At 34.8% G+C, this 27,255-nt stretch overlaps 2 protein-coding genes and 1 pseudogene across 4 annotated transcripts; 2 read left to right on the top strand and 1 right to left on the bottom strand.

The window, feature by feature from the left end:
* Positions 1 to 719: 719 nt before the first annotated feature.
* LOC114749950 (indole-3-glycerol phosphate synthase, chloroplastic-like) lies at positions 720 to 23,299 on the bottom strand. 3 transcript variants are annotated; one of them, XM_028938496.1, is made up of 11 exons: positions 23,069 to 23,299; positions 5,834 to 5,983; positions 5,106 to 5,366; positions 4,843 to 5,019; positions 4,350 to 4,424; positions 4,166 to 4,210; positions 3,904 to 4,068; positions 3,386 to 3,464; positions 1,352 to 1,434; positions 1,181 to 1,249; positions 720 to 1,072 (listed from the first exon to the last, which is right to left on the bottom strand). In XM_028938496.1, the coding sequence occupies exons 1-11, from the start codon at positions 23,150 to 23,152 to the stop codon at positions 983 to 985; spliced, it is 1,278 nt and encodes a 425-aa protein (XP_028794329.1). In that variant the 5' UTR covers positions 23,153 to 23,299; the 3' UTR covers positions 720 to 982. The 3 variants fall into 3 exon arrangements, with proteins under 3 accessions (XP_028794329.1, XP_028794330.1, XP_028794332.1); XM_028938497.1 differs by having other exon boundaries at positions 735 to 1,072; positions 5,106 to 5,363; positions 23,069 to 23,164; XM_028938499.1 differs by having other exon boundaries at positions 735 to 1,072; positions 5,834 to 5,916; positions 23,074 to 23,164.
* On the top strand, positions 15,719 to 18,088 carry LOC114749945 (pentatricopeptide repeat-containing protein At1g04840-like). Its single transcript, XM_028938493.1, has 2 exons — positions 15,719 to 17,003; positions 17,114 to 18,088. The coding sequence occupies exons 1-2, from the start codon at positions 15,803 to 15,805 to the stop codon at positions 17,944 to 17,946; spliced, it is 2,034 nt and encodes a 677-aa protein (XP_028794326.1). The 5' UTR covers positions 15,719 to 15,802; the 3' UTR covers positions 17,947 to 18,088.
* Positions 22,972 to 27,255, top strand: LOC114749951 (indole-3-glycerol phosphate synthase, chloroplastic-like; annotated as a pseudogene).

Here is a 27,255-nt window from a genome sequence, read left to right as displayed (position 1 = left end):
ACCCATCCTGTCGTTTTCGAAATTCAAGGACTCAATCAAGAATTTGATATATTCCAAGAGCTTTTTCTGAGATTGTCTCAAGATTTAATTATTTTCTCCTTCATGAATGAAATTGAAGGAACCACTGAGCAATCTGCTAGGTTGATTCTTTTTTGTCTAATGGTTTATACTACTCGCTCTTGTATTCTCCCTAGTCAACGTCGCAGCATTGCGTCTTTTTCACTCTTGCTAGGTCATAATCACACCTTAATATCTTCTATATCGTTAAATTAAATTAAATGGAAGGACTGTTACTCTTGAATGATGAATAATGGAACAAAAATATAATGAATATTACATGTCTTAATCTCCCTACCAGAGAAAAGAATTTACTTTTCCACGAAGATACCAGGCAAAGCCTCAAAAGCTTAGGCGTAGAATAATTTGTAAGAACTGGGTTGATGCAGATAATATTTTCTTTACTGTTTATTTTCATAAAATATTTGGTTTGAATAATGCCTGGAGGTTCAATTCTCTACCCTTCTCCCCACATTTCCCTGCATAAACTCTACACAGATATTTCTACCTACAAAAAACATTATTTATTATTATTTTTAAAGACAACATAACATTTAGAATTCGAACATTTTCCCGAGTTTTCCACTCTTCTAAATACATGCAACATTTCTTATATACCCAATACATATACATCTCATGTTGAATTGAATGTTAAATTATCATTTCAATTTTAAAGATTTAATTAAAAATTTCAAATTAATCTACCAAGTCGAAACTAATCACCAGAAAGATGAGTTGGGAAACAGAAGAATTCTCGCAAACGTGGGGCTAAACGCCACAAGGACTTGACGTAGCAAATTAACTTGTCATCCACAATCTGATCCAAATGCATTTTCACTAACCTTTTTTATTTTTTGTAAGCTCAATAACTTATTTTTGGTACAGACAAAATTTATAACCTCAAATGCTACGATGATTGCTGACTTCAGACCTGAAGAGATATATCTTTGCCGAAAAGATTGCTGATTCCCTTCCCAGGATCACTTTGTTTTACAATAGACTCTCCAACCAAAACCTGCAAAAAACCAACATTGTAGTTTGAGATTATATTACAGTTATTGGCCGCATGCACTGGTCACTGAATTTGTAGATCAGGTTTGATTATAATATCCACAATACTTACAGCTTTGACGCCAGCTTCTTGTACATAGGCAATGTCATCGGGAGTAAACAGACCAGATTCCCCAACAACCTTAACAAACAATTTATGGAACAAGATCATCATTAGCAGCATAATCACTGCCAAAAACACAGATATTTCAAGGAAGTCTCAGTAAAGATATTGAGGACATACAATTATGTCTTTCTCACGGATTATTCTGCCTCGCTCTCCTTCAAGAAGCTTCTTTGTGTTACTGATATCCACCTCGAATGTTCCTGCAAACCAAAAGTAACAAAGCTAAAATAGGTCCGTCTCTCAAATTCAAAATGAGATGAGAATGAGAATATTCAAAGATGAAGCAGACGATTGTTTGTGTTTTAGTCAAACACGTATTGAAGTTTGAACAAGAAAACTTACTTTTTTAACATCACAAAACTAATTTATCATGTAATAATCTAAATGGGACTACCGAGGCAGGTACTCAAGGGTCAGTACATTGAAGACAAATCGAATAATTGCAATGAATTCAACAAACCGGTGAATAAACGTGTGCTCAAACATACAGGTCAATTCAACAATGAGACAATTCATCAAAATAAGAACTCTTACTTGCATAATGATCACAGACTTCAACAAACAACAAACAGTTTCTCAGAAAATCAGACTTGTTAGTTAAGTTTCTGATATCATACCAAGTCAAAAATAGGTCGGTCATGCACATAATTCAGAATAAGACAACAATGATTATATTCAAAGATGAAATAGAAGATAGTTTATGAACAAGAAGACATACTTTTTTAACATCACCAAACTAATATATCACGTAGTAACCTCTAAATGGGACTACTGAGACGGGTATTCAATGAGTCAATTTAAAATTGTAAATTCGATGAAGTACAAGGGTTAGGACATCTAAGAAAAAACCAGCACTTACAATCAAATCAACAAAACAGTGAATAAAAAATTTGTTTCGACCTAACCATCACACAACACTCTAAAATTAGGAACCCCGCCCTGCACACAGAAACACGTGCGCACATGCACAAAGAAAGATAGAACCAGAGGAAAGAGTAAGAAACACTGCATTTATGTTCTTGCCAAAATAGATTAACTGGAAAAAAAAAAATATTTAATAACATTAAGTTTACATGAGGCTGACGGAGTTTCATGGATCATGGGATAGATGGTGTAAGTACTAGTGGATCACTTGTTGGCATACTTTTACGAGTTCTTAACTTATTTTCAGTCCCAAATAATGATGAGATATTGCCTATAGACATCTCAATTAGGATTTGTTATTTATTGAGTCAATGTTGGTGAGGATCTAGTTAGTTATTTTCTGATTTATTTATTTATTACTTAATATGTAGTTTTACATTACATTAAATTATGTGATAGAGGGGATAGGCAGGTAGATTTTGATATTCACTGTAATGTGGGAGATACCCTTTGAACTTTGTTAGTTATATGAGTTCAAGATCCTTGCTCATAACTCTACCCATCGTGGAACCTATCAAAAGAAAGAACTTATGTAGTAACAAATGAGAGGGCTCACAATTGCATGGTTAAAAACAGAAAGTAATGAACCAGAAGGTTTTATATACTACCATTCAAGATGGTAGACCCAAAATAGAAGACTAACTCAAGATCTGAATATTTAGACAACGGCAAAATGATATGCTTATGTTCTGGAAATGACAGCTTAATTGCTTAATCTCCAGTCCAAAATACAATAAAATCCTTTTTCTTTAACATCTCGACACAAGCTGTAGTACTTAGCTAACAATATTTCAATAGGCTATACAACATTAACCCACAAATTAAATACTTTATAAGCTCCACCAACAAATGTGTGCTCAAACAATGACCGTACAGCTCAATTGAACAATAAGAAAATTCATTAAAATAAGAATTCTTGCTTGCATAACGATCACAAACTTCAACAAACAGCAAACAACTCGTCAGAAAATCAGACTTGTTAGTTATGTTTCCAGTATCATACCAAGTCAAAATTCATGGAGGAATAAGAGACTTCATGGACAAGTGGACTTGCCACTAAAGCAACATTCAACTCTACTGCATATAACGATAACGGATGTCCTAACCTCTACATAGAAGTAAGGGATAATCATTTAAAAAGAGAGAGAGAGAGAGAAATCTTTATTGTTAGAGAAAGAAGTAACCAAAAGTTCATAACTGTTATCAAGAGACAGAAAGAAGGCATACCAAGATTACGATTATTGATGCCAATAAGCTGAATCCCCTCTATTCCAAGGACACGATCAAATTCATTCTCATCATGCACCTAGGGACAAACAACACAAAGATTCAAAATATATGGATATTTTCCATTGGTTATCATAAAATAAAAAAATGAACGTACATTACAACAGACCCCAGAAATTCTGAGTTGGCAGTAACAAAACTAGAAAATATGCCATGCACATTCATGGATTAAGGCAAATTGAATTGCAGTTATTTACATATTATAATATGCATGTAATTTCCCTGCAGTCTAAATGGAGGGAAAAATATCCTAGGGAAGTGGAAAGCTCATGGTCTCAAATAGCATAGTGCTCATCCCTAAATAGGTTCGGCATTATTGGTCAATGTAAGGTGGTAGTAAAAGGTTTCAGATTTGAGCACCGAAATGATGGAATTTTACTACACATTTGCTTAACTATAGCAAACAGAATTAAAGCGAAACATAAGAAACAGAACAAACAAAGAAGCATCAACTCTACCTCCACGAGAGCAGTCAGTCCAAGCATCTTGCATATCTTAATCATGTAACTAATATCCAGATCCGGCAAAACAGCAGCAATGAGAAGAACTGCATCTGCGCCTTTAATTCGAGCATAGTAAAGTTGCCATGCATCTACTATAAATTCTTTGCACAACAAAGGGCACTGCATATTTTTAGGCAATTAGCGCAAGACATACACCACAGATTTAGGTGATAAAATAAAACCAATATGAGATAGCAAAACAGCTCAGAAAGTAAACCTTTACTCCAGCCTTCCTTATCAAGTCAAGATTTTCAAAGCTCCCCTGTTTTGTTAACATGAATAGCATGTTAGAGATAGCTAACATTGAGCTGCAATATTGCCAGCTTATCAACAACTAAATATCACTTAGCAACAATAAACTTACGAGGAGATTCAGAAAAAATGCAAGACGCAAAGGGTACCTTAAAATACTTTTCGTCTGTCAAAACACTTAAACATGCTGCTCCACCCTTTTCATAAGCTCGAGCTATTTCAACCTGTCACAAAGAATCTCTGGAATAGTACCATACAATGTGAAGAGAAAATAACAAACAAACTAGAGGACCGTGGTAATTATTGCTCATTACTTTGGGTGTTGGTAATGAAAATACCGACAGATAGAATAACCCATTAAATGAAAAAATATGAGATCTCCCAGAAACAACAAATTAAGAGTATTACAAAGGCTATAGGTTGCAGGAAGCCAAATGAAAATATAAAATTAAGTAGTATCCATCCAACAAGTTGCAATCCAGAAAGGAAGAGAAACTAACAAACAAACTATCAATGGTGCCAGCCAGATAATATAGGAATTCACACTGGCACCAATAACAACTTCACACATTTTTTAAAAATGTTGAGAAATCATAATCATAGATAAAAACGGAACAGAGTTAAAAAGGAAGACACACTTACTGGATCAAAGTCCTCTCTCAAGACACCTCTACTTGGCGAAGCTTTCTTCACTTCAGCTATCAATCCTGGAAGTCCTGTTCGTTCATTGGCCGCCCTTAGGGAGCCAATGAAGTCCCTGGTGGCAGGAGCATTTTCAAGAGCTTTCTTCAGTACACTGAGAGGCATTTTCTCTTTCATCTGAAAATCAAACAATTTACAGTTTATTTTACGTAAAAAAATATATTTAAGTAAATCAAAAGAGGAAAATCATTCAGTTGTCGTACTTGTGTGACTTCTGTGTCCTTGTACCATATAATCTCTTCCAAAATATTACGAGGAGTATTTCCCTCATTCTGCAACCGGTATTCAAAGGGACCTACATAATGCAAAGGAGGCCCAGTTGGCGGTCTTCTCCTTATCCTTATACCTTGGCTGGCAGCAACTTCATTCTGTAACATGCTCACTTCCCACTCCTTAATTTTGAGGGTATCTGCCAACGATTCGCTAGATGTAGCTATTGCAGGCGGAGTATCAGTTGACCCCATCTATGAAAACGAACCGGAATATGACATGAGCTTAAAGAGAATAGAGTCCACTAGGTTTCCTCATTATAAAATCATCGCATCTTTACAGTGAAAAATGAAGTCAAATATGGATAAAACAACAGTATCATTTCAACACACTCCATTGCGAATGAGATATGAAAATTAAGAGAATCAATAACTATGCGGAAGGTGTCCAATTGTAAGCAAAACGTTATAAAAAAGAATATAATAACCAAAAAGCAATGTAGATGACATTGCAATCAATCAATTTGAACAATAATTAGCTTATACATGGCTTAGAATCTCCACATCACATTACTTAATTGGAGGTCATAAATCCTATTTTTCTTTCGATTTCCAGCAAGCTCCTCCAAACCCAACTAACCTCCCAAATCATAGTCTAATCAAACGAACATGGAGAACCAAAAAAAGTCACCAATTTAAATCAGCCATGAAGAACTTTCGACCTGGGATCGAACAGAGAAAGCGGGAAAAGAGCGTCTTGCGCAGGAATTCACTTGAGCTGGCGGCGGGATCCCGTTTGGGGTTCGGGAAGAGAGGGAAGGGGCACCCTGAAACGTAGGCTTGAGAGAAAGGGAAGAATGCATTGTGGACTGAGGGTAAAGAAAGAATTTAGAGGGGGAATGACAAGCAGGCTTGGAAAGACGAACTGATAAAACAAGAGGACAGTCCCTCTGCTTTCAGCCGAGATCGTCTGTTATACTGCTGCTCTGCTTCCCACTGGATCAATTTTTGCAGTTATTTTTTTTTCCCAATTTCTGCAGTTATCAACACAGCAGTAAAATATTAAAAAAATACTGTAAAACAAAATAATTAATAAAGAGAGAAAAAAAGAGGGAAAAAAAGGAATGTAAATATTTTATTCTTATATTCTGTCACTTTTTTTTTCCCCAAAGAGTACGTAAATTCTTAAGGTAATTAATAAATTTCGTTGGGCATGAGGTGGTTGGTGTGCCTGCGCCCCCGCCTCTACCAGCTCTGATATCCAACACGTGTCAATTAAACTTGACACGTGATGAATCTTTCCAGTGACTTTGTGAGCAAGGAAAAGTAGTTGGATGAAATTAAAATCATAATTTTAAAAGTATTTTTACAATATACAAAATAAATGTATAAAAAAATTTATCTCAATTTGTGTAAAATTTTTTTTGAGAAGTACTCCTCCGGTCCTAATTATAAGACCCAATTGACTTATTTGAGGAGATTAAGGAAGCAAATTAAGTTGGTTATTTATAATAAATAAGTGTTGTTATTCCTAAAATATCCTTGCTAATTAAGTATATTAGCTAAAACTATCATTATTAGAAGGATTATCTTGGAAAAAAATGTATAAATATAAGAGACAAAATGGATTGGGTCTTATAATTAGGACCAAATAAAAAGTCAAATTGGGTCTTATAATAAGGACCGGAGGAGTACTTTTTATGGTCTCTAAACACTCTCAGAGTTGTGAGATGGGGCTTTCAATTAAATTTTTCGTCTAATTTTTCTTAATAATGTGTACTCCGGACAAAATCATTAAAAAAATATAATGAAAGACTATTGTTCACAGAGACCGGTTTACAAAAATTATTATCAAAACTTATATTATTATTGTCAAAATCAATATTAATATTATTATGAGTCTTTATTTACAACTTTTTTATTTTGACGGTTTTTTTTTAATCATTTTTCCAAGATTATTTAAGAATGGCAGAAAAATTAGAGAACCTCCGGAAACTCGTAATACATACATATATATATATATATATATATATTTCACTTTTTAGATTACTGTGGCAGGATGCTGGTAAAAAAAAAAAGATTACTGTGGCAGGATAGAGACGGAGCGAAAAAATCTCCTAAAAACAATCCAGTCCAAGTCCAAGGGCCCTCTTTGGTATGCTCACTCGCATAATTTGGCCTTTCAAAGCCTATTTTGTCCTATTTCTCAGTGAGCGTTGACGGTAGGGGCTATTGTTTTAAGGGAAAATTACTGTAGAGTCCCAAGCAAGAGATTTTATCACTCTAAGGTCTCTGAAAATGCTAAAATGAATATGAGGTCCCAAGGGACTTAATTGTGAAAAATTCCAATTGTGCAATTACAAAATTACCCTCATTCATTTGAAAGAAAACACTGAAGAAAAATATGAGGGTTCTTTCATTCGCACAGCTCCGTCGCACCTTGCATCTCTTCCTATCGCGTCTCGCCTCTTTGACTGCGATATTCTGCTCTGCTCCTCGCCTCTATAACTCCGTCTCTGCCTCACGCCTATTGCTTCTCATTGTCACTACCAACTTCCTTGTTTTTCGCTTCTCATTCTGTGAGGTATAAAATGATGCTCTGTTTTTCGCTGGTTCATGCTTTGTTTCTGCTGAAAATAAATGAATATGACAATGTTTTTTTTTGTTATAATCCCTGTAATGCGATGGTTCAATGTGTTGTTAATGGATACATCGAAGGTTGTCAATCTAACTATATGACTTGTCAATGACAAGTGATTGTGACAGGTTGATATGAAGAATGGCAAGTTCAAGTGGGAAGCATTTGTTCTGCTATATCCATCCAGGGAGACAATTTATTAATAATGTAGAAGATGAAATGCAATATGTTGGAGATGGTAGCATATATAGCGTTTTGTTTTTTCATTTGACAATACAATGACATCTAAATGTAAAGTTAAGTTAATGTGTATTGATATTATTTAATGGTTACAAAGTTTTTTTTAATGCCATTTATGTGTATTGATTAGCATGAAATTCTTCATTAATATCCTTATCATGTCTAGAAATGATAAGGGTATTAATACTAAAAAAACGAATGCTAACTATGATGACATGATAGGTACATATCACAGTCTTCTCTGTCAAATCTATTGACATCCTCAACAGTGAGTGTTGACAACCTGAGGAGAAGTCATTGACAACTTCAACAGTGTCGCTAACAACTGACTCTGTGGGATAACACAGCCTCTAATCAAATAGAATTATTATCATATATAATGACTTTAATAATAAAATGGGAAGCTTTTTCAAGTCATCAATAGCTTTAAGTGAATCCAATTTGATTATAGCAGAATTTTATTGCAGAAATTCATTAACAACCTCAATAACGAGTGTTCACAACCCAATAAGAATCTGTTGACAACCTCTGCAGTGTCACTAACAACTGACTCTGTGGGATAGCATAGCCTCTAATCAGATAGTATTATTATTATATATAACCACTCTAACAATAAAATGGAAAGTTCTTGAAGTTATTAACAACTTTAAGTGAATCCAATTAGATTATAACAGAATTTTGTTGCAGAAATTCATTGACAACTCTAACAACAAGTGTTGACAACCTGAGGAGAAGTCGTTGACAACCTTGGCAGTGTCACTAACAATTGACTCTGTGGGATAGGACAGCATCTAACCAAATAGTATTATTATCATATATAACGACTTTAACAATAAAATAGGAAGCTCTTTCAAGTCATTAACACCTTTAAGTGAACCCAATTGGATTACAGCAGAATTTATTACAGAAATTCATTGACAATCTCAACAGCGAGTGTTAACAACCCAAGAGAAATCTATTGACAATCTTAGCAGTGTCGCTAACAACTGACTTTGGGGGATAGCACAACCTCTAACCAAATAGCACTATTATCATATATAGCAACTTTAGCAATAAAATGAGAAGCTCTTTCAAGTCATTAACAGTTTTAAGTGATCCCAATTGATTACAGCAAAATTTTATTATAGAGATTCATTGACAACCTCAACAGTAAGTGTTAACAACCTATGGGGAATCTATTGACAACCTCGACAGTGTTGCTAATAACTAACTCTGTGGGATAGCACAACCTTCAAATAACATTAAATTATAACTAATAATATCATATCACAGCTTTAACACTAAAATCATATGTTAAGAAATCATGAAACATTGCAAGTACATGAAATTGTCATATTATACCAGTAACTTAATTCAGACTGTCAATGACAGCCTCAACAGCATGTGATAACAAGTCTATGGCAATCTATTGACAAGTACAGCAAAATAGAAATATGATATTATATCAGATTACTTCCGAATATCATTTATCACTTTATATATATGTATACAATGTAACTACACCAAATTCACAACCCACTTAAAAAAGCATATAGGTTGTATGTGTACATAATGATCAAGAACTTGAGGGGTGTGTAATGACATTTACAAAATAATATTGTCACATACATTCACAAAATCCTTCCACTTTTTTTAATTCATTTTCGAAATTGGGGTTGGTATCATTTGTGAACCACATGACAATGATAGTGAGTCTTCACTAAACACATTGGATGAAGACATGGACAATGCATTTGAATCTCTGAGCAAATCTTTCATCCTGCATAAGAGGACAAGTCATGGGGTTGTTAATGACAACCTTTGATCATTGCAATAACAATTTAAGCAGAACAATTGATAATTGATGCTACCATTGTTTTAAAATCTTCATATGATGTGCCTTTCTTTATCATTCTTGTTCTCACACCACCTTCAACTATTGCATTTCATCTTCTACACCATTAATAAATTGTCTCCCTAGATGGATATAGCAGAACAAATGCTTCCCACTTGAACTTGCCATTCTTCATATCAACCTGTCACAATCACTTGTCATTGACAAGTCATATAGTTAGATTGACAACCTTCGATGTATCCATTAACAACACATTGAACCATCGCATTACAGGGATTATAACAAAAAAAACACTGTCATATTCATTTATTTTCAGCAGAAACAAAGCATGAACCAGCGAAAAACAGAGCATCATTTTATACCTCACAGAATGAGAAGCGAAAAACAAGGAAGTTGGTAGTGACAATGAGAAGCAATAGGCGTGAGGCAGAGACGGAGTTATAGAGGCGAGGAGCAGAGTAGAATATCACAGTCAAAGAGGCGAGACGCGATAGGAAGAGATGCAAGGTGCGACGGAGCTGTGCGAATGAAAGAACCCTCATATTTTTCTTCAGTGTTTTCTTTCAAATGAATGAGGGTAATTTTGTAATTGCACAATTGGAATTTTTCACAATTAAGTCCCTTGGGACCTCAGATTCATTTTAGCATTTCCAGGGACCTGAGAGTGATAAAATCTCTTGCTTGGGACTCTACAGTAATTTTCCCTTGTTTTAATCAGGCCAAGTTTGATATCAGGCTTCCCTTTTTCTTTTTTTTTTTAAAGGGGGTTTGCAAACTTGAAGGGTAAAATTTCAAGTCTGCCTTTTGCAATTTTCGAGTTTAAATAAGGGGGAATTACAAGAAAATATATTTAAATTTTAAATTTTCAAATCAGATTTATTTATTATATTTTAATAATAATTGATAATATTTAAAAAAACAAATAATAACATATTTTTATAGTTATTTTTTATTTAAAATTTTAAAATTTTAGGAGTATATTTTTTGAAAATTTTCCTTTAAATTAACTAGTCTGATGAGTTTAACCCATTTTCTTGGTTTTAATATGACAAAATGTAAAGGTACTTAAGCATGTCTCATCCCTGTAACTTCGTCTTAACTTTAGTATGAAAATTTTTTAAGATTGGACAAAAATAACTTGAGATGTGAAAAGAGGTGTCCGGATCCTATCTTGACCTAAAAAGTTATACAATTTTTAAAGTTTTATTAATTTATTTTACAATATTAATATACATTCTAATATTTTACTCCCCCAGTTGAAAATATAAGCATCAAATTTTTAAAAGGATTTGATTTTGTTATAAGCATCATTTAATACATTTTTTTCATTTTTATGTCTCTAATTAATTATATATTTCTTTCATATTTTCTCTCTGACACATTCTCTTTTATCTCTTATTTTTACTCATTCACTCTTCCATTCACCTTCTTCATGAATAAGTGTGTTTTAACTAATTTTAGTGTAAGTTAGTTATTTGATGCGAGTTCTGGTTCTTAATATAAGATTTTGTTTGATTTTTATTTTGATTCTAAATATAAAAATCCAATCCATCTTGTCTCTCATATTTATCTATTTTTTAGAAAAATTGTCTTTGTAATAATAATAGTTCTAACTAACACACTTGATTAGTAATACTCTTCTGGTCCTAAATATAAGACCCTTATTGGAGGAGTATTATTTTAAAAAAGATAACACATATTTATTATAAATAACTAATTTAATTAGTTTTTTTAATCAGTAATATTTATATTCTTTTTGACGTGGAAGAGGTAGTATTTATATTCAGAATATCATAAAATCAGGTAGTACTCAAAAAGCAATAAATCCCTAATTTTTGAAATCCGAAGCTCGCAAGGCACACATAGGCCTCCAAAGGGGGTGTTTGGATAAGGCAAAACCATGGCTTGGAGGATAGCTTTTGAAGAATAGATTTTGAAAGAATAGCTTTTCTGAAAAAGTGATTCTGATAAAGTAAGAGTGTTTGGATAATTATTGTCAGAAGTGCTTTTTGATATGTAGAAATTACTAAAAATGACATAAGTTTAAACGATAATTACATATAAGATATATTTCATAATATATGTTTATTTGAAGTAATAAATTTGTTAATAATATATATTTTGGCAACATAATAAATAAGACATAAATAATATAAATAATAAAAAATTAATGTGTATATATATTAATAATATAATTAAATATGTTTTTTAGGAAAATGATTTATTTTGCCAAAAAAAATATTATTATTTCTTAAAGATGAAATCCCATAATTTTTTTTCACAAAATTAAATAACCACACAAAAAATTTCATATTAATTGTCTTAATAATAGAGGTTGCAACGAAATATATTTGTCCAAGTAGTTTTTTTTAACAACACATTACATTATCTGAAAAGAAAAAAGGAAATAAGAAAGACATGGCTATTCTTGTATATAGTGAACAATTTAATCTCTTATGGAGTCACGAAATTGAGCCATGTGAGATGAAGATTCTATTGATGAAGGTATATGTGAAGATCCAACTCCATCATCATTATTATTTTCTTCTGCATAAAAACCTTCTTTTTCAAACTGAATGAAACCAGGATCAAAAATGGATGTTGATCTAATGAAGTTATGTATGGCTATCGTTGCACAAACAATTTGAACCTGTGTTGGAAAGTCATAGCTCGGCATGTTTCCTAAAATTGCAAACTTACTCTTCCAAACTCCAAAAGTTCTTTCAATAGTGCTTCGTAGACTTGAGTGCAAATAATTAAACGCCTCATTCTCATTTTCAAATGCAGATGACCTTCAAAAATCAGGGAGATGGTAGTGTTCACGTCTGTAGGGACCAAGGTATCCCATGGGTGTCGGATAGCCAGCATCCACCAAATAATATTTGCCTACATGAAATATATGATTGGTGTTAATAAACTTTGTTTTCTAACAATTAAGCATAAATAAATTGTAGCAATTTAAAATATACCTTGAGGCGGATGGGGAAAGTTCATGGAAGGAGTTGTGAGGGTGTGGTCAAATATACGAGCATCATGCACACTACCTTCCCATCCGGCCAATACAAAAGTGAAGCACATGTCCCAATCGCAAACCGCCATTACATTTTGCGTCACTCTTTCTTTTCGGTTAATAAATTTTGTTTGCTCAATTGCATCAACAACGCACGAAATATGTGTTCCATCAATTACTCAAATAGCATGTTTGAAAAAGGGCCAGTTGCATGCTAAAAATATATACAATAGTGCTGGTTACATAATTCCTAAAAATATATACAAATTATCACAGTTATCTTCTAAGCAACACAAAAAGTAGTCAAATACTATAATAAACAACACAAATGAAGTCTCAGTCCTTAGTTGCATGCTTCAAGAAGATCAAGAGTTTTTCTCTCTTGTTCTTTAGAGCCACATACATCTCCCTTGCAGCTGGCTTGTCCATGAGGAGTGTTGTGCACCGGCCAAACAGATCAGGATCATCAACAACTTCATCAACTTCATTAAGGTGCTCCATGACTCCCGCAATTGACGTCTCATAAGCACGTGCTTCTGAAATCTCCTCATGTTCACACTGAGAATCATTTTCATTTGCTTGAACTATCCTGCTTAGTGCATCCGCTATTTTCATAGTGGTAGTGGGTTTCTTCTTCATCGATTCACCTTTTTTTCTAACCCTTAATGAGCTACTAGGTCGACTGCCACCTGTGCTTCTACCCCCACGATTGGTTTCCTGTCTCATCCCAGTGTTGCCTTCACTTCCTCCACTATTGTCATTGAATGTGACCGAATTAAACTCCCCGCTTATACCAGTTTGTGCCCCTAAAAGTTCATCACTATCTCCAGTCCCTTCTTCCATATCATCTTCAGGAACTCCTTCGCTTGGAAGTGACATGGAAGAAGGTGCCCATGACTGTGGTCCAGTTGCAGCTACAGACCCAAAGAGTTGAGTCAATTCAACCTGAAATTGAAGCCCTCTTTCTCTAAATTTCTCGTAGCCTGGAACTTCCTGCGCATTCAACACCAAAAATATAATACATTATACAAAAAACATTAACATGTGAGAAAATGCAAGCTCAAATAAAGTTAAACCATTACCACTATTTTCTTCTCCCACCAATCATCAGGGGAACTAATAGTATTCCTTTCGGCATCCCACCCCAAACCTGTCTCACGGAGCAGCCTACCCATAACTGCCACTCCTTTCGCAGGGTATCATATTTTTTCTTCAATTGGATTCTCGTATAGACTCTCCCAGTCTTTGCAGTGAAGCTGTCCACAAGACTTGTCCAAACAAGCTTTGTCAAGCTAGTTCCTTTTCTTCCCCTTTTTTCAACTTCTTCAATGCATAGGTCAATAAAGACCTTTGTGGTTCTTATATCCCACGAAGCTTTGTTTTTTTTTTACTCATTATGCTATAGACCAATTACAACATTTCAGTCATCACAAGTTCAACCCAAAAAGCATACCATTCAGTCCTGGAGATATGATATAACAGGTATAGTATTTAACAAGTATAGCCGCATGTTCTATGCCATTCATGTCAAGTTAATTGAAGTACAACATTCAGGTCAAAATAACATATCCTCTATCTCTAATAAACTACAAATAATGACTTTTTTTCTAGCAAAATGAGGTGTCATTAATAATCAAAATCCCAAAATTAATGATGATTTTTTTTCCCACCATTCAAGGGAATTCTTTTCAGTTAACTGACCAAAACGTGAGTACAACCACTAATTGAAATCCCTAACAGATGTCGGTAACCTCTCGAATAAAAAGAAATACAAAGACGTTTCGATTAACCGATCAAAACGTTGAGTACATGTTCTATACCTAGATTTCGGTCAGTCCCATAGAAGTAGCATGATGTTTTGGTTTCAACAGAGGAACCAAACTGAAATCAGATGAACGATGTCTCGATTTCAGCAGAGGAGGCAAACCGAGATCAAATTAACCCAGGGCAAGCATGAAGTTTCGGTTTCAACATAAATGAACCCACACCTGAAGCAAAACTTCAAGCAGCTATGCACCAAGCAAACAACCACTCAAGCCAGTAATGAAATGAAAATGGACTACGGTGAGAATTTTGAGAAAGAAACAAATGTATGAACCAAGAAAACATATAAAGACCACCAGACAATGCACTCCATGTTGGCAGAATAGGCATGAACCAATTGAAATAGAGACAAGCAGCAAATTGAAGCCAGGATTTCGACACAATGGAGAAGAAGAAAAGGAATGAGGAACAATTCATTTTTCCAAAGGAGACACCTTACCTGAGCACCGGATTTGCGCCAGGGAACCACCAACGACGACCTCACCAAGATGAAACCACCACTGACAAAATGCTTCACGGCAATGAAATGAACGGTTCACAACCCAAGGGGCGATCTTCTTCTACAGAGCAGAGGATTCTCTCACCGGCACCTTCAAACCGCGACTCAACCACGACTTCACCGGCAGCACCGTGTTCTAACTCAGGAGGAGCAAAGGAGGAAGGCAACGCGTTCTGGCTGAATTTGTTTTCTGATGTGCGAAGGACCGGCAAGCGAAGGACTGAAGAGCGAAGTTTTCTTCAGAGCGAAGTGTCGAGAGTGAAGGACCGAAGCTCTGTTTTCTTCAGAGCAAAACCGATAGTGAAGGAATAATAATTGACGCATGCTCTCTGTAATATTCTCTGGGCCCACCACCAACAATCAATAATTTAAAGCAAGAAGCAGCTCCGGATAGCTTTTTCCCAAACCAAGGTTTTGGGGGTCAAAACCATGGTTTCAAATTAAAATGGGGTGTTTGGCTGATTTTTTTCCAAATCATGGTTTGGGGAGATAGCCAAACACCCCCTTAATCTGACTTCCGCACATGGATTTTGGTTACAGAGAAACCAGAAAAGCTAACGAGCTTCAGTTACACAGGGATCTTGGTAGTAAGCGAAGTCCATAAGACGATGGTACGTCTTATTCGTTTGATTCTCCACGCATTGCTATGCCCTATTTTACTGGATCCGTAATGAAAGCACTCCTAGATCTCTCGAAGTCATGGTTTCGCCCCAAGACAGTCACTAGCATCTTCTTCCATACTAAATCTACTTCTTACCGATCCGAAACCCATCTAATTTCTCTTATTCATGCCTCAAGAACTAGCCGGCAACTCCGAGAAATTCATGCTCAGATACTCATTTCCAACTTATTCTCAAGCAGTCGAGTTACAACCCAGTTCATATCTTCCTGTTCTCTCCTGAAATCCATTAATTATGCATTTGCGATCTTTGAGCAGTATCAGGATAAAAACTTGTTTGTTTGCAATGCTTTGATTCGTGGGCTTTGTGAAAATGACGAGTTCGAAGGTGCAATTTCATTTTTTGGTCTCATGATGAGGTTGAATGTTAGGCCCGACCGGCTAACGTTTCCATTCATCCTAAAGTCAGCCGCGGCTTTGGTCGCGGGCGATCTCTGCGATTGTCTTCATGGGGCGATTTTGAAATTTGGCGTGGAATTTGATAACTTTGTTAGAGTTTCCTTGGCGGATATGTACGTTAAAGTAGAGAAGTTGGGTTCTGTACTAAAACTGTTTGATGAAACGCCGCAGACTGTGAAGCGTGGAAGCATATTGTTGTGGAATGTTTCTATTAATGGATGTTGTAAAATGGGAGATTTGGACAAGGCTAGAGAACTTTTTGAAGGTATGCCTGAAAAAAATGTTGGGTCTTGGAATACCTTAATAAATGGGTTTGCAAAAAATGGCGATATGAATGTCGCAAGAGAGCTATTTAATCAAATGAAGGAGAAGAATGTGGTCTCATGGACCACAATGGTAAAAGGTTTTTCTCAAAATGGAGACCATAGAGAGGCATTGTCATTTTTCTCTAAAATGCTTGAAGAAGGCGTGAAACCGAATGATCTTACTATTGTTTCTGCTCTATCAGCTTCTGCAAAAATTGGTGCACTAGAGGCTGGAATTCGAATTCACAATTATATCTCAAATTGTGGTTTCTTCATCACTAAAGCAATTGGAAATGCTCTAGTGGATATGTATGCCAAATGTGGGAACATTGAGGCCGCAAGTGAAGTGTTTTCTAACATGAAACAAAAAGACCTTCTTGGTTGGAGTACTATGCTATGGGGATGGGCAATCCATGGTCACCATGGGCAAGTTCTGCGGTGCTTTGAATTGATGAAGTCTAAAGGTGCAAACACAAATTTCCAATTCTTATTCCATTAACCAGCATCTCAGTTCTTTTTTTTTTTTTTTTGTTATTTTAAATTATTATTTGCCTGAATATTGCCACCTATGCAGGCGTGAAACCCGACTGTGTTGTCTTCCTCGCCATCTTAACTGCATGCTCACACACAGGGCAAGTAGATGAAGGGTTACGCTTCTTTGACAGGATGAGATATGAGTATGCCATTGAGCCAACAATGAAACATTATGCATTAGTCATAGATCTTTTAGGTAGAGCAGGTAGACTAGATGAAGCATTTGAGTTCATCCAGAGCATGCCAATGGCTCCTGATTTCGTCATATGGGGAACGCTATTTTGTGCTTGTAAGGCTAACAAAAATATCAAAATGGCAGAATTAATATCAAACAAACTCTTGCAGCTTGAACCAAAGCACCCTGGAAGCTATGTCTTTTTATCAAACGTTTATGCCACAGTGGGGCGATGGGATGATGTAGAGAGAGTAAGAGTTTTGATGCAAAGCAGTGGAGCAGGAAAGGATCCTGGATGGAGTTATATTGAAGTAGATGGCCAAGTTCACAGTTTTGTTGCCGGAGATCAAGATCATAAGCATGCTAAAGAGATATATGGGAAATTAGAGGAAATAATGGCAGGAGCTAGGAAAGAAGGTTATGTGCCTGAAACTGATTGGGTACTTCATAATATTGAGGAGGAAGAGAAGGAAGAATCATTAGGAAGGCATAGTGAGAAATTGGCTCTTGCTTTTGGTCTCATCAGTACTGCTCCAAGGTCGACCATTAGGATTGTGAAGAACTTGAGAATATGTGGCGATTGCCATTTTATAATGAAATATGCTAGCAAAATGAGCCAGAGGGAAATTATACTGAGAGACCTAAAGAGATTTCATCATTTTAGGGATGGTACTTGCTCATGTGGAGATTTCTGGTGACATTTGAAGCATATTGCATATTGAAAATAACATCTTATTACATGTGTTAAACTGATTAGCGTCTCTTTATTTGCCTCAAATGAAGAATTGGGCACATTATTTATCGGATTTGAATATCAACTTATTTATGATGCTTTGTTGATGTCTTTTGAACTTGCAAAAATCTATCTGAAAGTGACAGATTTTCTTGTGGTGAGATAAAAAATCAGTTAAAAAAAAAAAAATAGAACGCACCTATGCGCAACTTATCACATTATTACTAACCATGATATATGAATCAAAAGATTACCACAGTTTAAATTTAAGATTGTAGAATACAGTGGTCTTATTGCGCCTCTGCATCATTTTTCTTTTATATTTAAATCTGAGCATATAGGTTGCATGCATATAGACCACGCGAAGCGAATCAAAGACCCTCTTGAAGATGTGACCTGAAAAAGAGCTTCACATAAATCATTTCGGAAATCATCAGTACTCAAGGCTAACGCTACATAAAGCACTTTACTGAGAAACAATGGTTGAACTTGAAATACCCTGCAAGCACAGAAGTCAGAACGTATATGTTCCCAAAGAATCTGCATGTCTCGTCACCTGCATGAGATCTCGAGCAACAAAAAGTGGCGAACTTTGGGTGCTGAGATATATAAGAACTAGATTTTCAACCAATTTCAACGGCCTGCTCATTAAGATATCTGTGATGAAAGTGATATCACGTGAAATGTGAGGAGGAAACAGTCATGATTTTCGCATCAAAGTGAACTTTGCTTAGTTTGTTAGGAATAAGGTGCTTAAATACTCGGGAATATCCACGAAGGAGTAATCAGCACTTGAAATTTTTTTTTTGCTCTTACATACCTCAGAAGTTTTTTTTGTAGCATTTCTATCATGAACTGTTATTTGCCGTTAAGTTTAACCGTTAAAGATACCAGTCAAACCATATAATTTAACAATCAAATTTAACGGCAGATAACAACCAGAAAACTTTCAGGACATGTAAGAGCAAAAAAAAATTTTAGGTGCTGGGTGCTCCTTTGTGGAGAAGTATTTAAACACCTTATCTCTTTTATATTGTTTTAATGGCCTCCACAAGGAAATTCTTGTCAATTTTAGCATACCGATGAACTGAGCTATACATACTTTAGATATCTGTTTGACTGATGGCAGTAGATTGATACTGGTAAAGGCAGTGTAATGTGTAGAGAATCTGCCAAAAATCATTACTAGAGATCGCCTTACGGAGTTGTTTGAGCATCATGGAAAAATCACCAAAGTGGTAGTCTGATAGGAGCCTCAGCAACTGTTACTGGACATGATAAATACTGAGTGCAAACGAGGCAAAATAAGGAAAATACTGAGGTTTTAATATTAATATGAGAAGCATAATCAATTTTATTGCAGAGAAGTCACTGAGTCTGATCAAAATCCAATTCCCTATTACATACTGAAATCACAAAGAACAGAACACAACTAAAGTCAAAAGCAAGGTTCTCACTGGTATCCGTGAGACCAGTCCCCTCCTAACCTCTATCCCTCTCTGAAAAGAAACATCGTACCCTCCAAAAGACAACGAATTCCATAACATAAGCAACAACGAAGAGTGACAAAAGTTACCCTGTGACATGTACAAAGTCTACAGCCAAACCTACCCTTTATTTCTGTGAGTTTGGTGTATAGGGCTGACTAAACCCAGCATCCATATCATATCATACTCCATCCTGCTAAAGCTGGACATGAAAAGAGCTGATTTGGTTTTGTTCACTTTGCTGAGAAGTTATCTGGCAAAATACTAAGAAACATGAAATTGACGGTACATGATATTTCCCATACATGATATTTCCCATGTCCACTCCCTAGTTTTCTCAAACAGCAGTGTGGATAAGTATATTGCAATATTTGGCTTTGACAGGCCAAGTTTTGGAGTGGTGACTTTTAAAACAACAAGTATATCAGAGTATTAGGAGGGATAGCCTCTTGAATTTAAAAACCCTATCATACTTGTGAGGCTCTTCAATGTGGGATCCATAATAGACACCAGTTTCATAGAATACAATTGTATTTTCAACTTATTCACCTCAACATGGGAATGGTATGATTGGGGTTGCCTATGGTGCTTTGCGTTCAAGATATGGTGCGGCAGGCTTTACACAGTTGCTCTTTTCTAAGGCGAAGATGTTCAGCGCTGCTCTATTCATTTATGGCAGCTTGTTTAATTAGCTTTGTTTCTTCTTCTGCAAATTGGTTATAGTTGAGATTCCTGGGACTTCAAGAAGCTGCGAACTTGAAGCTTCCCTACTCATTTCCTCCCCCCCTACCGCAAAACTCAGCAGCTTAGTCGAGGCTCATCAAAATCTAGCCATGGTCCGTAACGCTGTATTTGGCTCCACGAAGGGAAAGGGAGGGGAGGGATTTTAATCAAGGGAAGGGGAGGGGAGGAAAGGGGAGGATAGCTACAAAGGCGAGGGGAGGGAGGGGGAGGGATTTTAATGATCTCCTGTTTGGATTGATTGGAGGGGAGGGGAGGGGAGGGAGCAATTTTAATAATACCTTATTTTATTCTAATAAAAAATTGAGTATTTTAACCTCATAAAATTTAAATGAATTTTCTCACTTTTTTATTTTGTTAAGATATAACTATAAATATATAATACAATTCACCAATTTTGATTTACAAGACACAGTCACACACTTATAGAATATCAAGATAAAAAGTCACAAGTAATAGATTTCAATCAGAGAAAAGACCCTGAAGATGAAAGAAAATACCAATAGCCTCTTGGAATTAGAAGAAGAGAAAAAAAAATTTACAAATGCTCACTAATTTTGGAGACAATTATCTTAATAACCTCTTGTTAGATACTTAAAAGGGACTCTCTTATATAGAAATGTTTACGACTGATTAGAGATTAACAAATCGAAAGGGTATATAAGGAATTAAAATATTATCTCTCACCTCCCCTCCAAAAAACCCCACTTTTGGAGGGGAGGCTAGAAGGGAAAGGGAGGGAAGAAAAACCCCTCCCCTTTTTAAAAAATATCTTAACTAAACGAGGGAAGGGGAGGGGAGCCCCCTCCCCTTCTTAAAAAATTACACTAACCAAACAAGGGGAGGGGAACAACTTCCCTCCATTCCCCTCTGAAAATCCCGTACCAAACATAGCGTAACAATTCCGTGCATATATTTATTTTTCTCCGGCCAATTATAACTTCTCTATGGGGGATATAATAAGTGGGTGAGTTGTGCCCCAAAAAAAAAAAAGAATAATTTGGGCGATGATCTAACACTACTATTGATGGGTTGATGGTGCCTTTTGATGATTAGCCCAAAATTAAGTTTTTCTTTGTCAAAATTAAAGTTACTGCATTTTTATTTATTTTATGTTCCTAAATTAAATTTAGAAAAAAAATATAATTTTTATTAAGTAAATTTTTTATTCATTTTTTGAAGTTTGACTTTAAGTAACTCAGTTCTGGTTTATCTAATTAAGAAATTAGCATGATTGAGTGGTTATGAATATTCTAAGTTAAAAAAATAATTAAATAAAGTTGTTCTAAATCAAAATTATCAAAAGGTACACGGATGCACCACACCATGTAAGTTTTGTTGTTTTAAGTATTACAGTTTTTGTCTGTTTTAGGGCAGAAAATGGCGAGATTTAACATTTCATACAATTATTATCATAAACACAAATAAATAATAATTTTATAAAATATTAAATCACAACCAAATAGTTATCTTTAAGAGTTTATGTATTTTGGGGAGAAAAAGTAATTGAGCATAAGAATAGAAAATTTGCCTGTTTTTTTTTTTTGCCCCCGTTTTCTATTTTCTGGCCATGGATTCATAGGATCATGTATTTAAAGAAATTGAAAAGGAATGTGATTATATTTGTGATTTATTGTCTATAATTAGTTTTTATTTCTTTTTTAGTATATAATACATAGTACTCCCTCCTGCTCAAAATATAAGCTAAACTTTATCCATTATGTTTATTAAGAAACTAATTAAAATCAATTTAAAACAATAAATGTGTAAGGTATATATTTGTTTTTCTTAATATACTTTATTAATGAAGAGAATAAGTAAAAGATGTAATAAATAAATTAAAGAGAAAAGAGAATATATGATAATAAAATTAAAAAAAAAACTCATTAAGTATTTGAACAAAGTTTAGCTTATATTTTAAAGTGAGGGGGTAATTTGTAATCACAAAATTACTGATTCATCTCCACCAAGTTTCAGATTGGGGAAAATTTTGATGATTAAAAAAAAGGGATAATTAATCTGCAAGTCCTTATAGTTTCAACCAATTTTGAATCAGGTCCCTATAATTTTTTTTCTTTTTATCAGATCCTTATACTTTCACCTGTTTTTAATTAGGTCATTGCATTTATTTTCTTTTTATCAAGTCCTTATAAGATCACCTTATTTTTAAGTAAGTCCCTGAATTTTTTATTCTTTATTTTATAAATTCTAATAGTACTATTTTATAAACATAAAATAGTATATATTATGTAATATTAGTTTATAAAAATAATATTCTAAAAATAATGAATTATTATAATAATTTTATTTTTTTAGCAAAAAAAATTAATTGTTTTAAAAAATTTCCTTAATTAATTAATTATATTACTTATCTTTTATTATATAATTATTAATATTTTATATTTCAGTACTAATTTATTTAATTAAGTTCATATTTAATTAATAAATAAAAATTAAAACTAGATGGACCTAATTAAAATTTTAGTGAAATTATAAGGACTTAATAAAAAGAAAAATAAATGCGAGGACCTAATTAAAAATAGATGAAAGTATAAGGACCTGATAAAAAGAAAAAAAACTATAAAGATCTAATTCAAAATTGGTTAAAACTATAAGGACTTCCAGATTAATTAACCCTAAAAAAAAGAATAATAATAAAGTGCAATTTAATAGCATGTGGCTCTGTGGGATGGCGTGAAGGTACGCGCCATAGCTTCAAGGAAGACAGGTTCCACGATGATGGTAATAAAGCAGAGTCCACTAGAATTAGATATTTGGAAATAGAAACCGCAAAAATTGATGCCGCGGGAAACAGAGTAACAGAATAACAGAAGATCTTGGCTCCAAAGAGAGGGGCTGTCCTCTTGTTTTATCAGTTCGTCTTTTGCCAAATCTCCTTTTAATTCTCCTTCTAAATTTCTTCTTCACACTCTCAATCTTCATGTCACACTCCACAATGCACTCTTCGCTTTCTCTCAAGCCTGCGTTTCAGGTTGCCCCTTCCCTCTCTTCCAGAACCCCAAACTGGATTCCGCCGCCAGCGCAAGTGAATCCGTGCGCAAGACACTCTTTTCCCGCTTTCTCTGTTCGATCCCAGGTCAAAATTTCTTCATGCCTGATTTGTATTCATGTTTTTTATTTTTATTTTTCGTTCTCCTGGTTCGTTTGTATTAGACTATGACTACGGAGGTTAGTTGGGTTTGTACGAGTTCGATGAAAATCGAGGGAGAAATTGGATTTGTGACCTCCAGTTAATTGATTGCATTGCTATCTACATTGTGGTTTGATTATTACTTGTTCTAATTTTCTTTTATCTCGTTTTGCATAAAGTTGCACACTTTCTTCCACACATTTATTGATTCCCTTAATGTTCATATCTCATTGGCAGTAGAGTATATGATGAATTAATACTTTTGTTTTATCCATATTTGACTTCATTTTTCAGTGTAAAGATGCAATGGTTATATAATGCGGAAACCTGGTGGCTACTCTATACTCATTTAAGCTCATGTCATTTTCTGGTTTGTTTTCATAGATGGGCTCAACCGATACTTCGCCTGCAATAGATACATCTAGTGAATCTTTGACAGATTCCCTAGAAGTTAAGGAGTTGGAAGTGGGCATGCTCCAGAATGAAGTTGCTGCCAGCCAAGGTATAAGGATAAGGAGAAGACCGCCAACTGGGCCCCCTTTGCATTATGTAGGTCCCTTTGAATTCCGGTTGCAGAATGAGGGAAATACTCCTCGTAATATTTTGGAAGAGATTATATGGTACAAGGATACAGAAGTCGCACAGGTATGACGACTGATTGATTTCTCATTTTAATTTACTTAAGTAAATATACTTTTTACGCAAATAAACTGTAAATTGTTTGATTTTCAGATGAAAGAGAAAATGCCTCTCATTGTACTGAAGAAAGCTCTTGAAAATGCTCCTGCTACCAGGGATTTCATTGGTTCCTTGAGGGAGGCCAATGAGCGAACAGGACTTCCGGGATTGATAGCTGAAGTGAAGAAAGCTTCGCCGAGTAGAGGTGTCCTGAGAGAGGACTTCGATCCAGTAAGTGTGCCTTCCCTTTTAACTCTGTTCTGTTTTTATCTGTTTGTGATTTCTCAACATTTTTAAAAGATGCGTGTAGTTGTTATTGGTGCCAGTGCGAATTCTTATATCAACTGGCTGTCACCATTGCTAGTTTGCTTGTTATCTTCTCTTCCCTCCAGGATTGCAACTTGTTGGATGGTAAATAATATCTATTTATAGGCAACAATGCTTCCAACTACCTCTCATATCTATACTGTTAGATTATTGTTATTAGGACAAGAGAGATTAGAGGGAATAGAAGAGAGCGAAAATAGAGAGAAATAGAAGAGAGACAGAGAGAAAGAGAGGATTCAAAGGAGAAGAGGGAAAGATAGAGAACAAAAACAGAGAATAGGAACTGGCACTAATCCATGTCATATCAAAGCCTGCTTTAAAAATCGGTACTTAATATCTATTTATTGGCGACAATGCTTATAACTGCCTCTCATATCTGTAACTACTCATTCTGTTACTTCTGTTATTTATTTATTACAATATCATATCACACCTAATCTTAGTTTGTTGCTTCTGGAAGATTTCTTGTTTTCTCATTGAACGGATCATTTTATCTGCCAGTATCTTCATTACCTTCTAAACACCCTATGCAATGAGCAATAATCACCACAGTCCTCTAGTTTATTTGTTATTTTCTCTTCACAGTATATGGCACTATTCTAGAGGTTCTTTGTGATAGGTTGAAATAGCTCGAGCTTATGAAAAAGGTGGAGCAGCATGTTTAAGTGTTTTGACAGATGAAAAGTATTTCAAGGTATGCTATCTATCTTGTATTTTTTGTGAACCTGCAGCTCAGTGTTAGCTATCTTTAACATGCCTTTCATCCTATCAAAACAGGGGAGCTTTGACAATCTTGACTTGATAAGGAAGGCTGGAGTAAAGGTTTCCTTGCTGAGTTGTTTTGCTCTTTCATATTGGTTTTATTGTATTACCTAAAGAATGGTGTATGTCTTGTGTCTTAATTGCCTAAAAATATGCAGTGCCCTTTGTTGTGCAAAGAATTTATAGTAGATGCATGGCAACTTTATTATGCTCGAATTAAAGGCGCAGATGCAGTTTCTTCTTATTGCTGCTGTTTTACCGGATCTTGACATTGGTTACATGATTAAGATATGCAAGATACTTGGACTGACTGCTCTTGTGGAGGTAGAGTTGATGGTTCTTCGTTTGTTTTGTTGCTTATGTTGCGCTTAATTCTAGTTTCTACAGTTAAGCAAATGTGTAGTAAAACTCCATCATTTTGGTGCTCAAATCTGAAACCTTTTACTTACCACCTTACATTGGCAAATAAAGCCGAACCTATTTTGGGACCAGCTCTATGCTATTTGAGACTATGAGCTTTCCGCTTTCCTAGTGTATTTTCCCCTCCATTTAGACTGCAAAGAAATTACATGCATATTACAATGATGTAAATAACTTCAATTCAATTTGCCTAAATCCTTGAATGTGCATGGTATGGCTTCTAGTTTTGTTACTGCCAACTCAGACTTTTTGGGATCTGTTGTATTTTACGTTCATTCTTTTTATTTGGTGATAACCAGCAGAAAATATCCATATATTTTGAATCTTTGTGCTGTTTGCCCTTAGGTGCATGATGAGAATGAATTTGATCGTGTTCTTGGAATAGAGGGGATTCAACTTATTGGGATCAACAACCGTAATCTTGGTATGCCTTCTTTCTTTCTGTTAAGAAAACAGTTCTGCTCTTTCTGTTGTTTCTTTATCTAAAGATAAAGATTTCTGTTATTTTTTTAGGATGATTGTCCCTTACTCATATGTAAAGATCAAAATATCCGTTATCATTTTTTGGAGTAGAGAATTGGATGTTGCTTTAGTAATAAGCCTTCTTGCCCATGAAATCTCTTATTCCCTTATGAATTTTGACTTGGTATGATATCAGAAACTTAACTAACGAGTCTGATTTTCTGAGAAGTTGTCTGTTATTTGTTGAAATCTGTGATCATTGTGCAAGACCTCTTATTTTGATAAATTGTCTCATTGTTGAATTGTCTTAAATGTACTAACCCATGAGTACCTGTGTCGGTAGTCCCATTTAGATTATTATATGATATATAAGTTTTGTGGTGTTAAAAAAAATATGTTTTCTTGCTCAAACTTCGATACGCATTTGACTAAAACATAAACAATCTTCTACTTCATCTTTGAATATTCTCATTCTCATCTTATTTTGAATGAGAGACTGACTTATCGTAGCTTTGTTATTTTTGGTTTGCAGGAACATTTGAGGTGGACATCAGTAACACAAAGAAGCTTCTTGAAGGAGAGCGAGGCAAAATAATCCGTGAGAAAGACATAATTGTATGTCCTCTATATCTTTACTAAGACTTCCTTGAAAGATCTCTGTTTTGGTAGTGATTATGCTGCTAATGATGATCTTGTTCCATGAATTGTTTGTTAAGGTTGTTGGGGAATCTGGCCTGTTTACTCCCGATGACATTGCCTATGTACAAGAAGCTGGTGTCAAAGCTGTAAGTATTTTGATATTATAATCAAACCTGATCTACAAATTCAGTGAACAGTGCATGCAGCCAATATATAACTATAATATAATGTCCAATCAAACTACGATTTTTTTTAATTTTATATTTTATTATTATTATTATTATTTTATTTTTTTTGGGGCCAGGTTTTGGTTGGAGAGTCTATTGTAAAACAAAGCGATCCTGGGAAAGGAATCAGCAATCTTTTCGGCAAAGATATATCTCTCCAAGTCTGAAGCCAGCAATCTTCCTAGCATTTGAGGTTCCAAACTTTGTCTGTACCAAAAATAAGTTAAGCTTACAGAAAATAAAAAGATTAGTGAAAATGCTTCAGGATCAGATTATGTATGACATTTTACCTCGAGTTTCCAACAATTCTTCTGATTCCGTACTCATCTTTCTGGTGACTAGTTTAGACTTGGGAGATTAATTTGAAATTTTTAACTATA

This window comes from Neltuma alba, unplaced genomic scaffold, assembly GCF_004799145.2.
Source record: "Neltuma alba isolate B1F8T4 unplaced genomic scaffold, ASM479914v2 tig00006238_pilon, whole genome shotgun sequence".
NCBI classification, from domain to species: domain Eukaryota; kingdom Viridiplantae; phylum Streptophyta; class Magnoliopsida; order Fabales; family Fabaceae; genus Neltuma; species Neltuma alba.
Note: the sequence above shows the minus strand (reverse complement) of the source record. Positions and strands in the feature narration are given on the sequence as shown.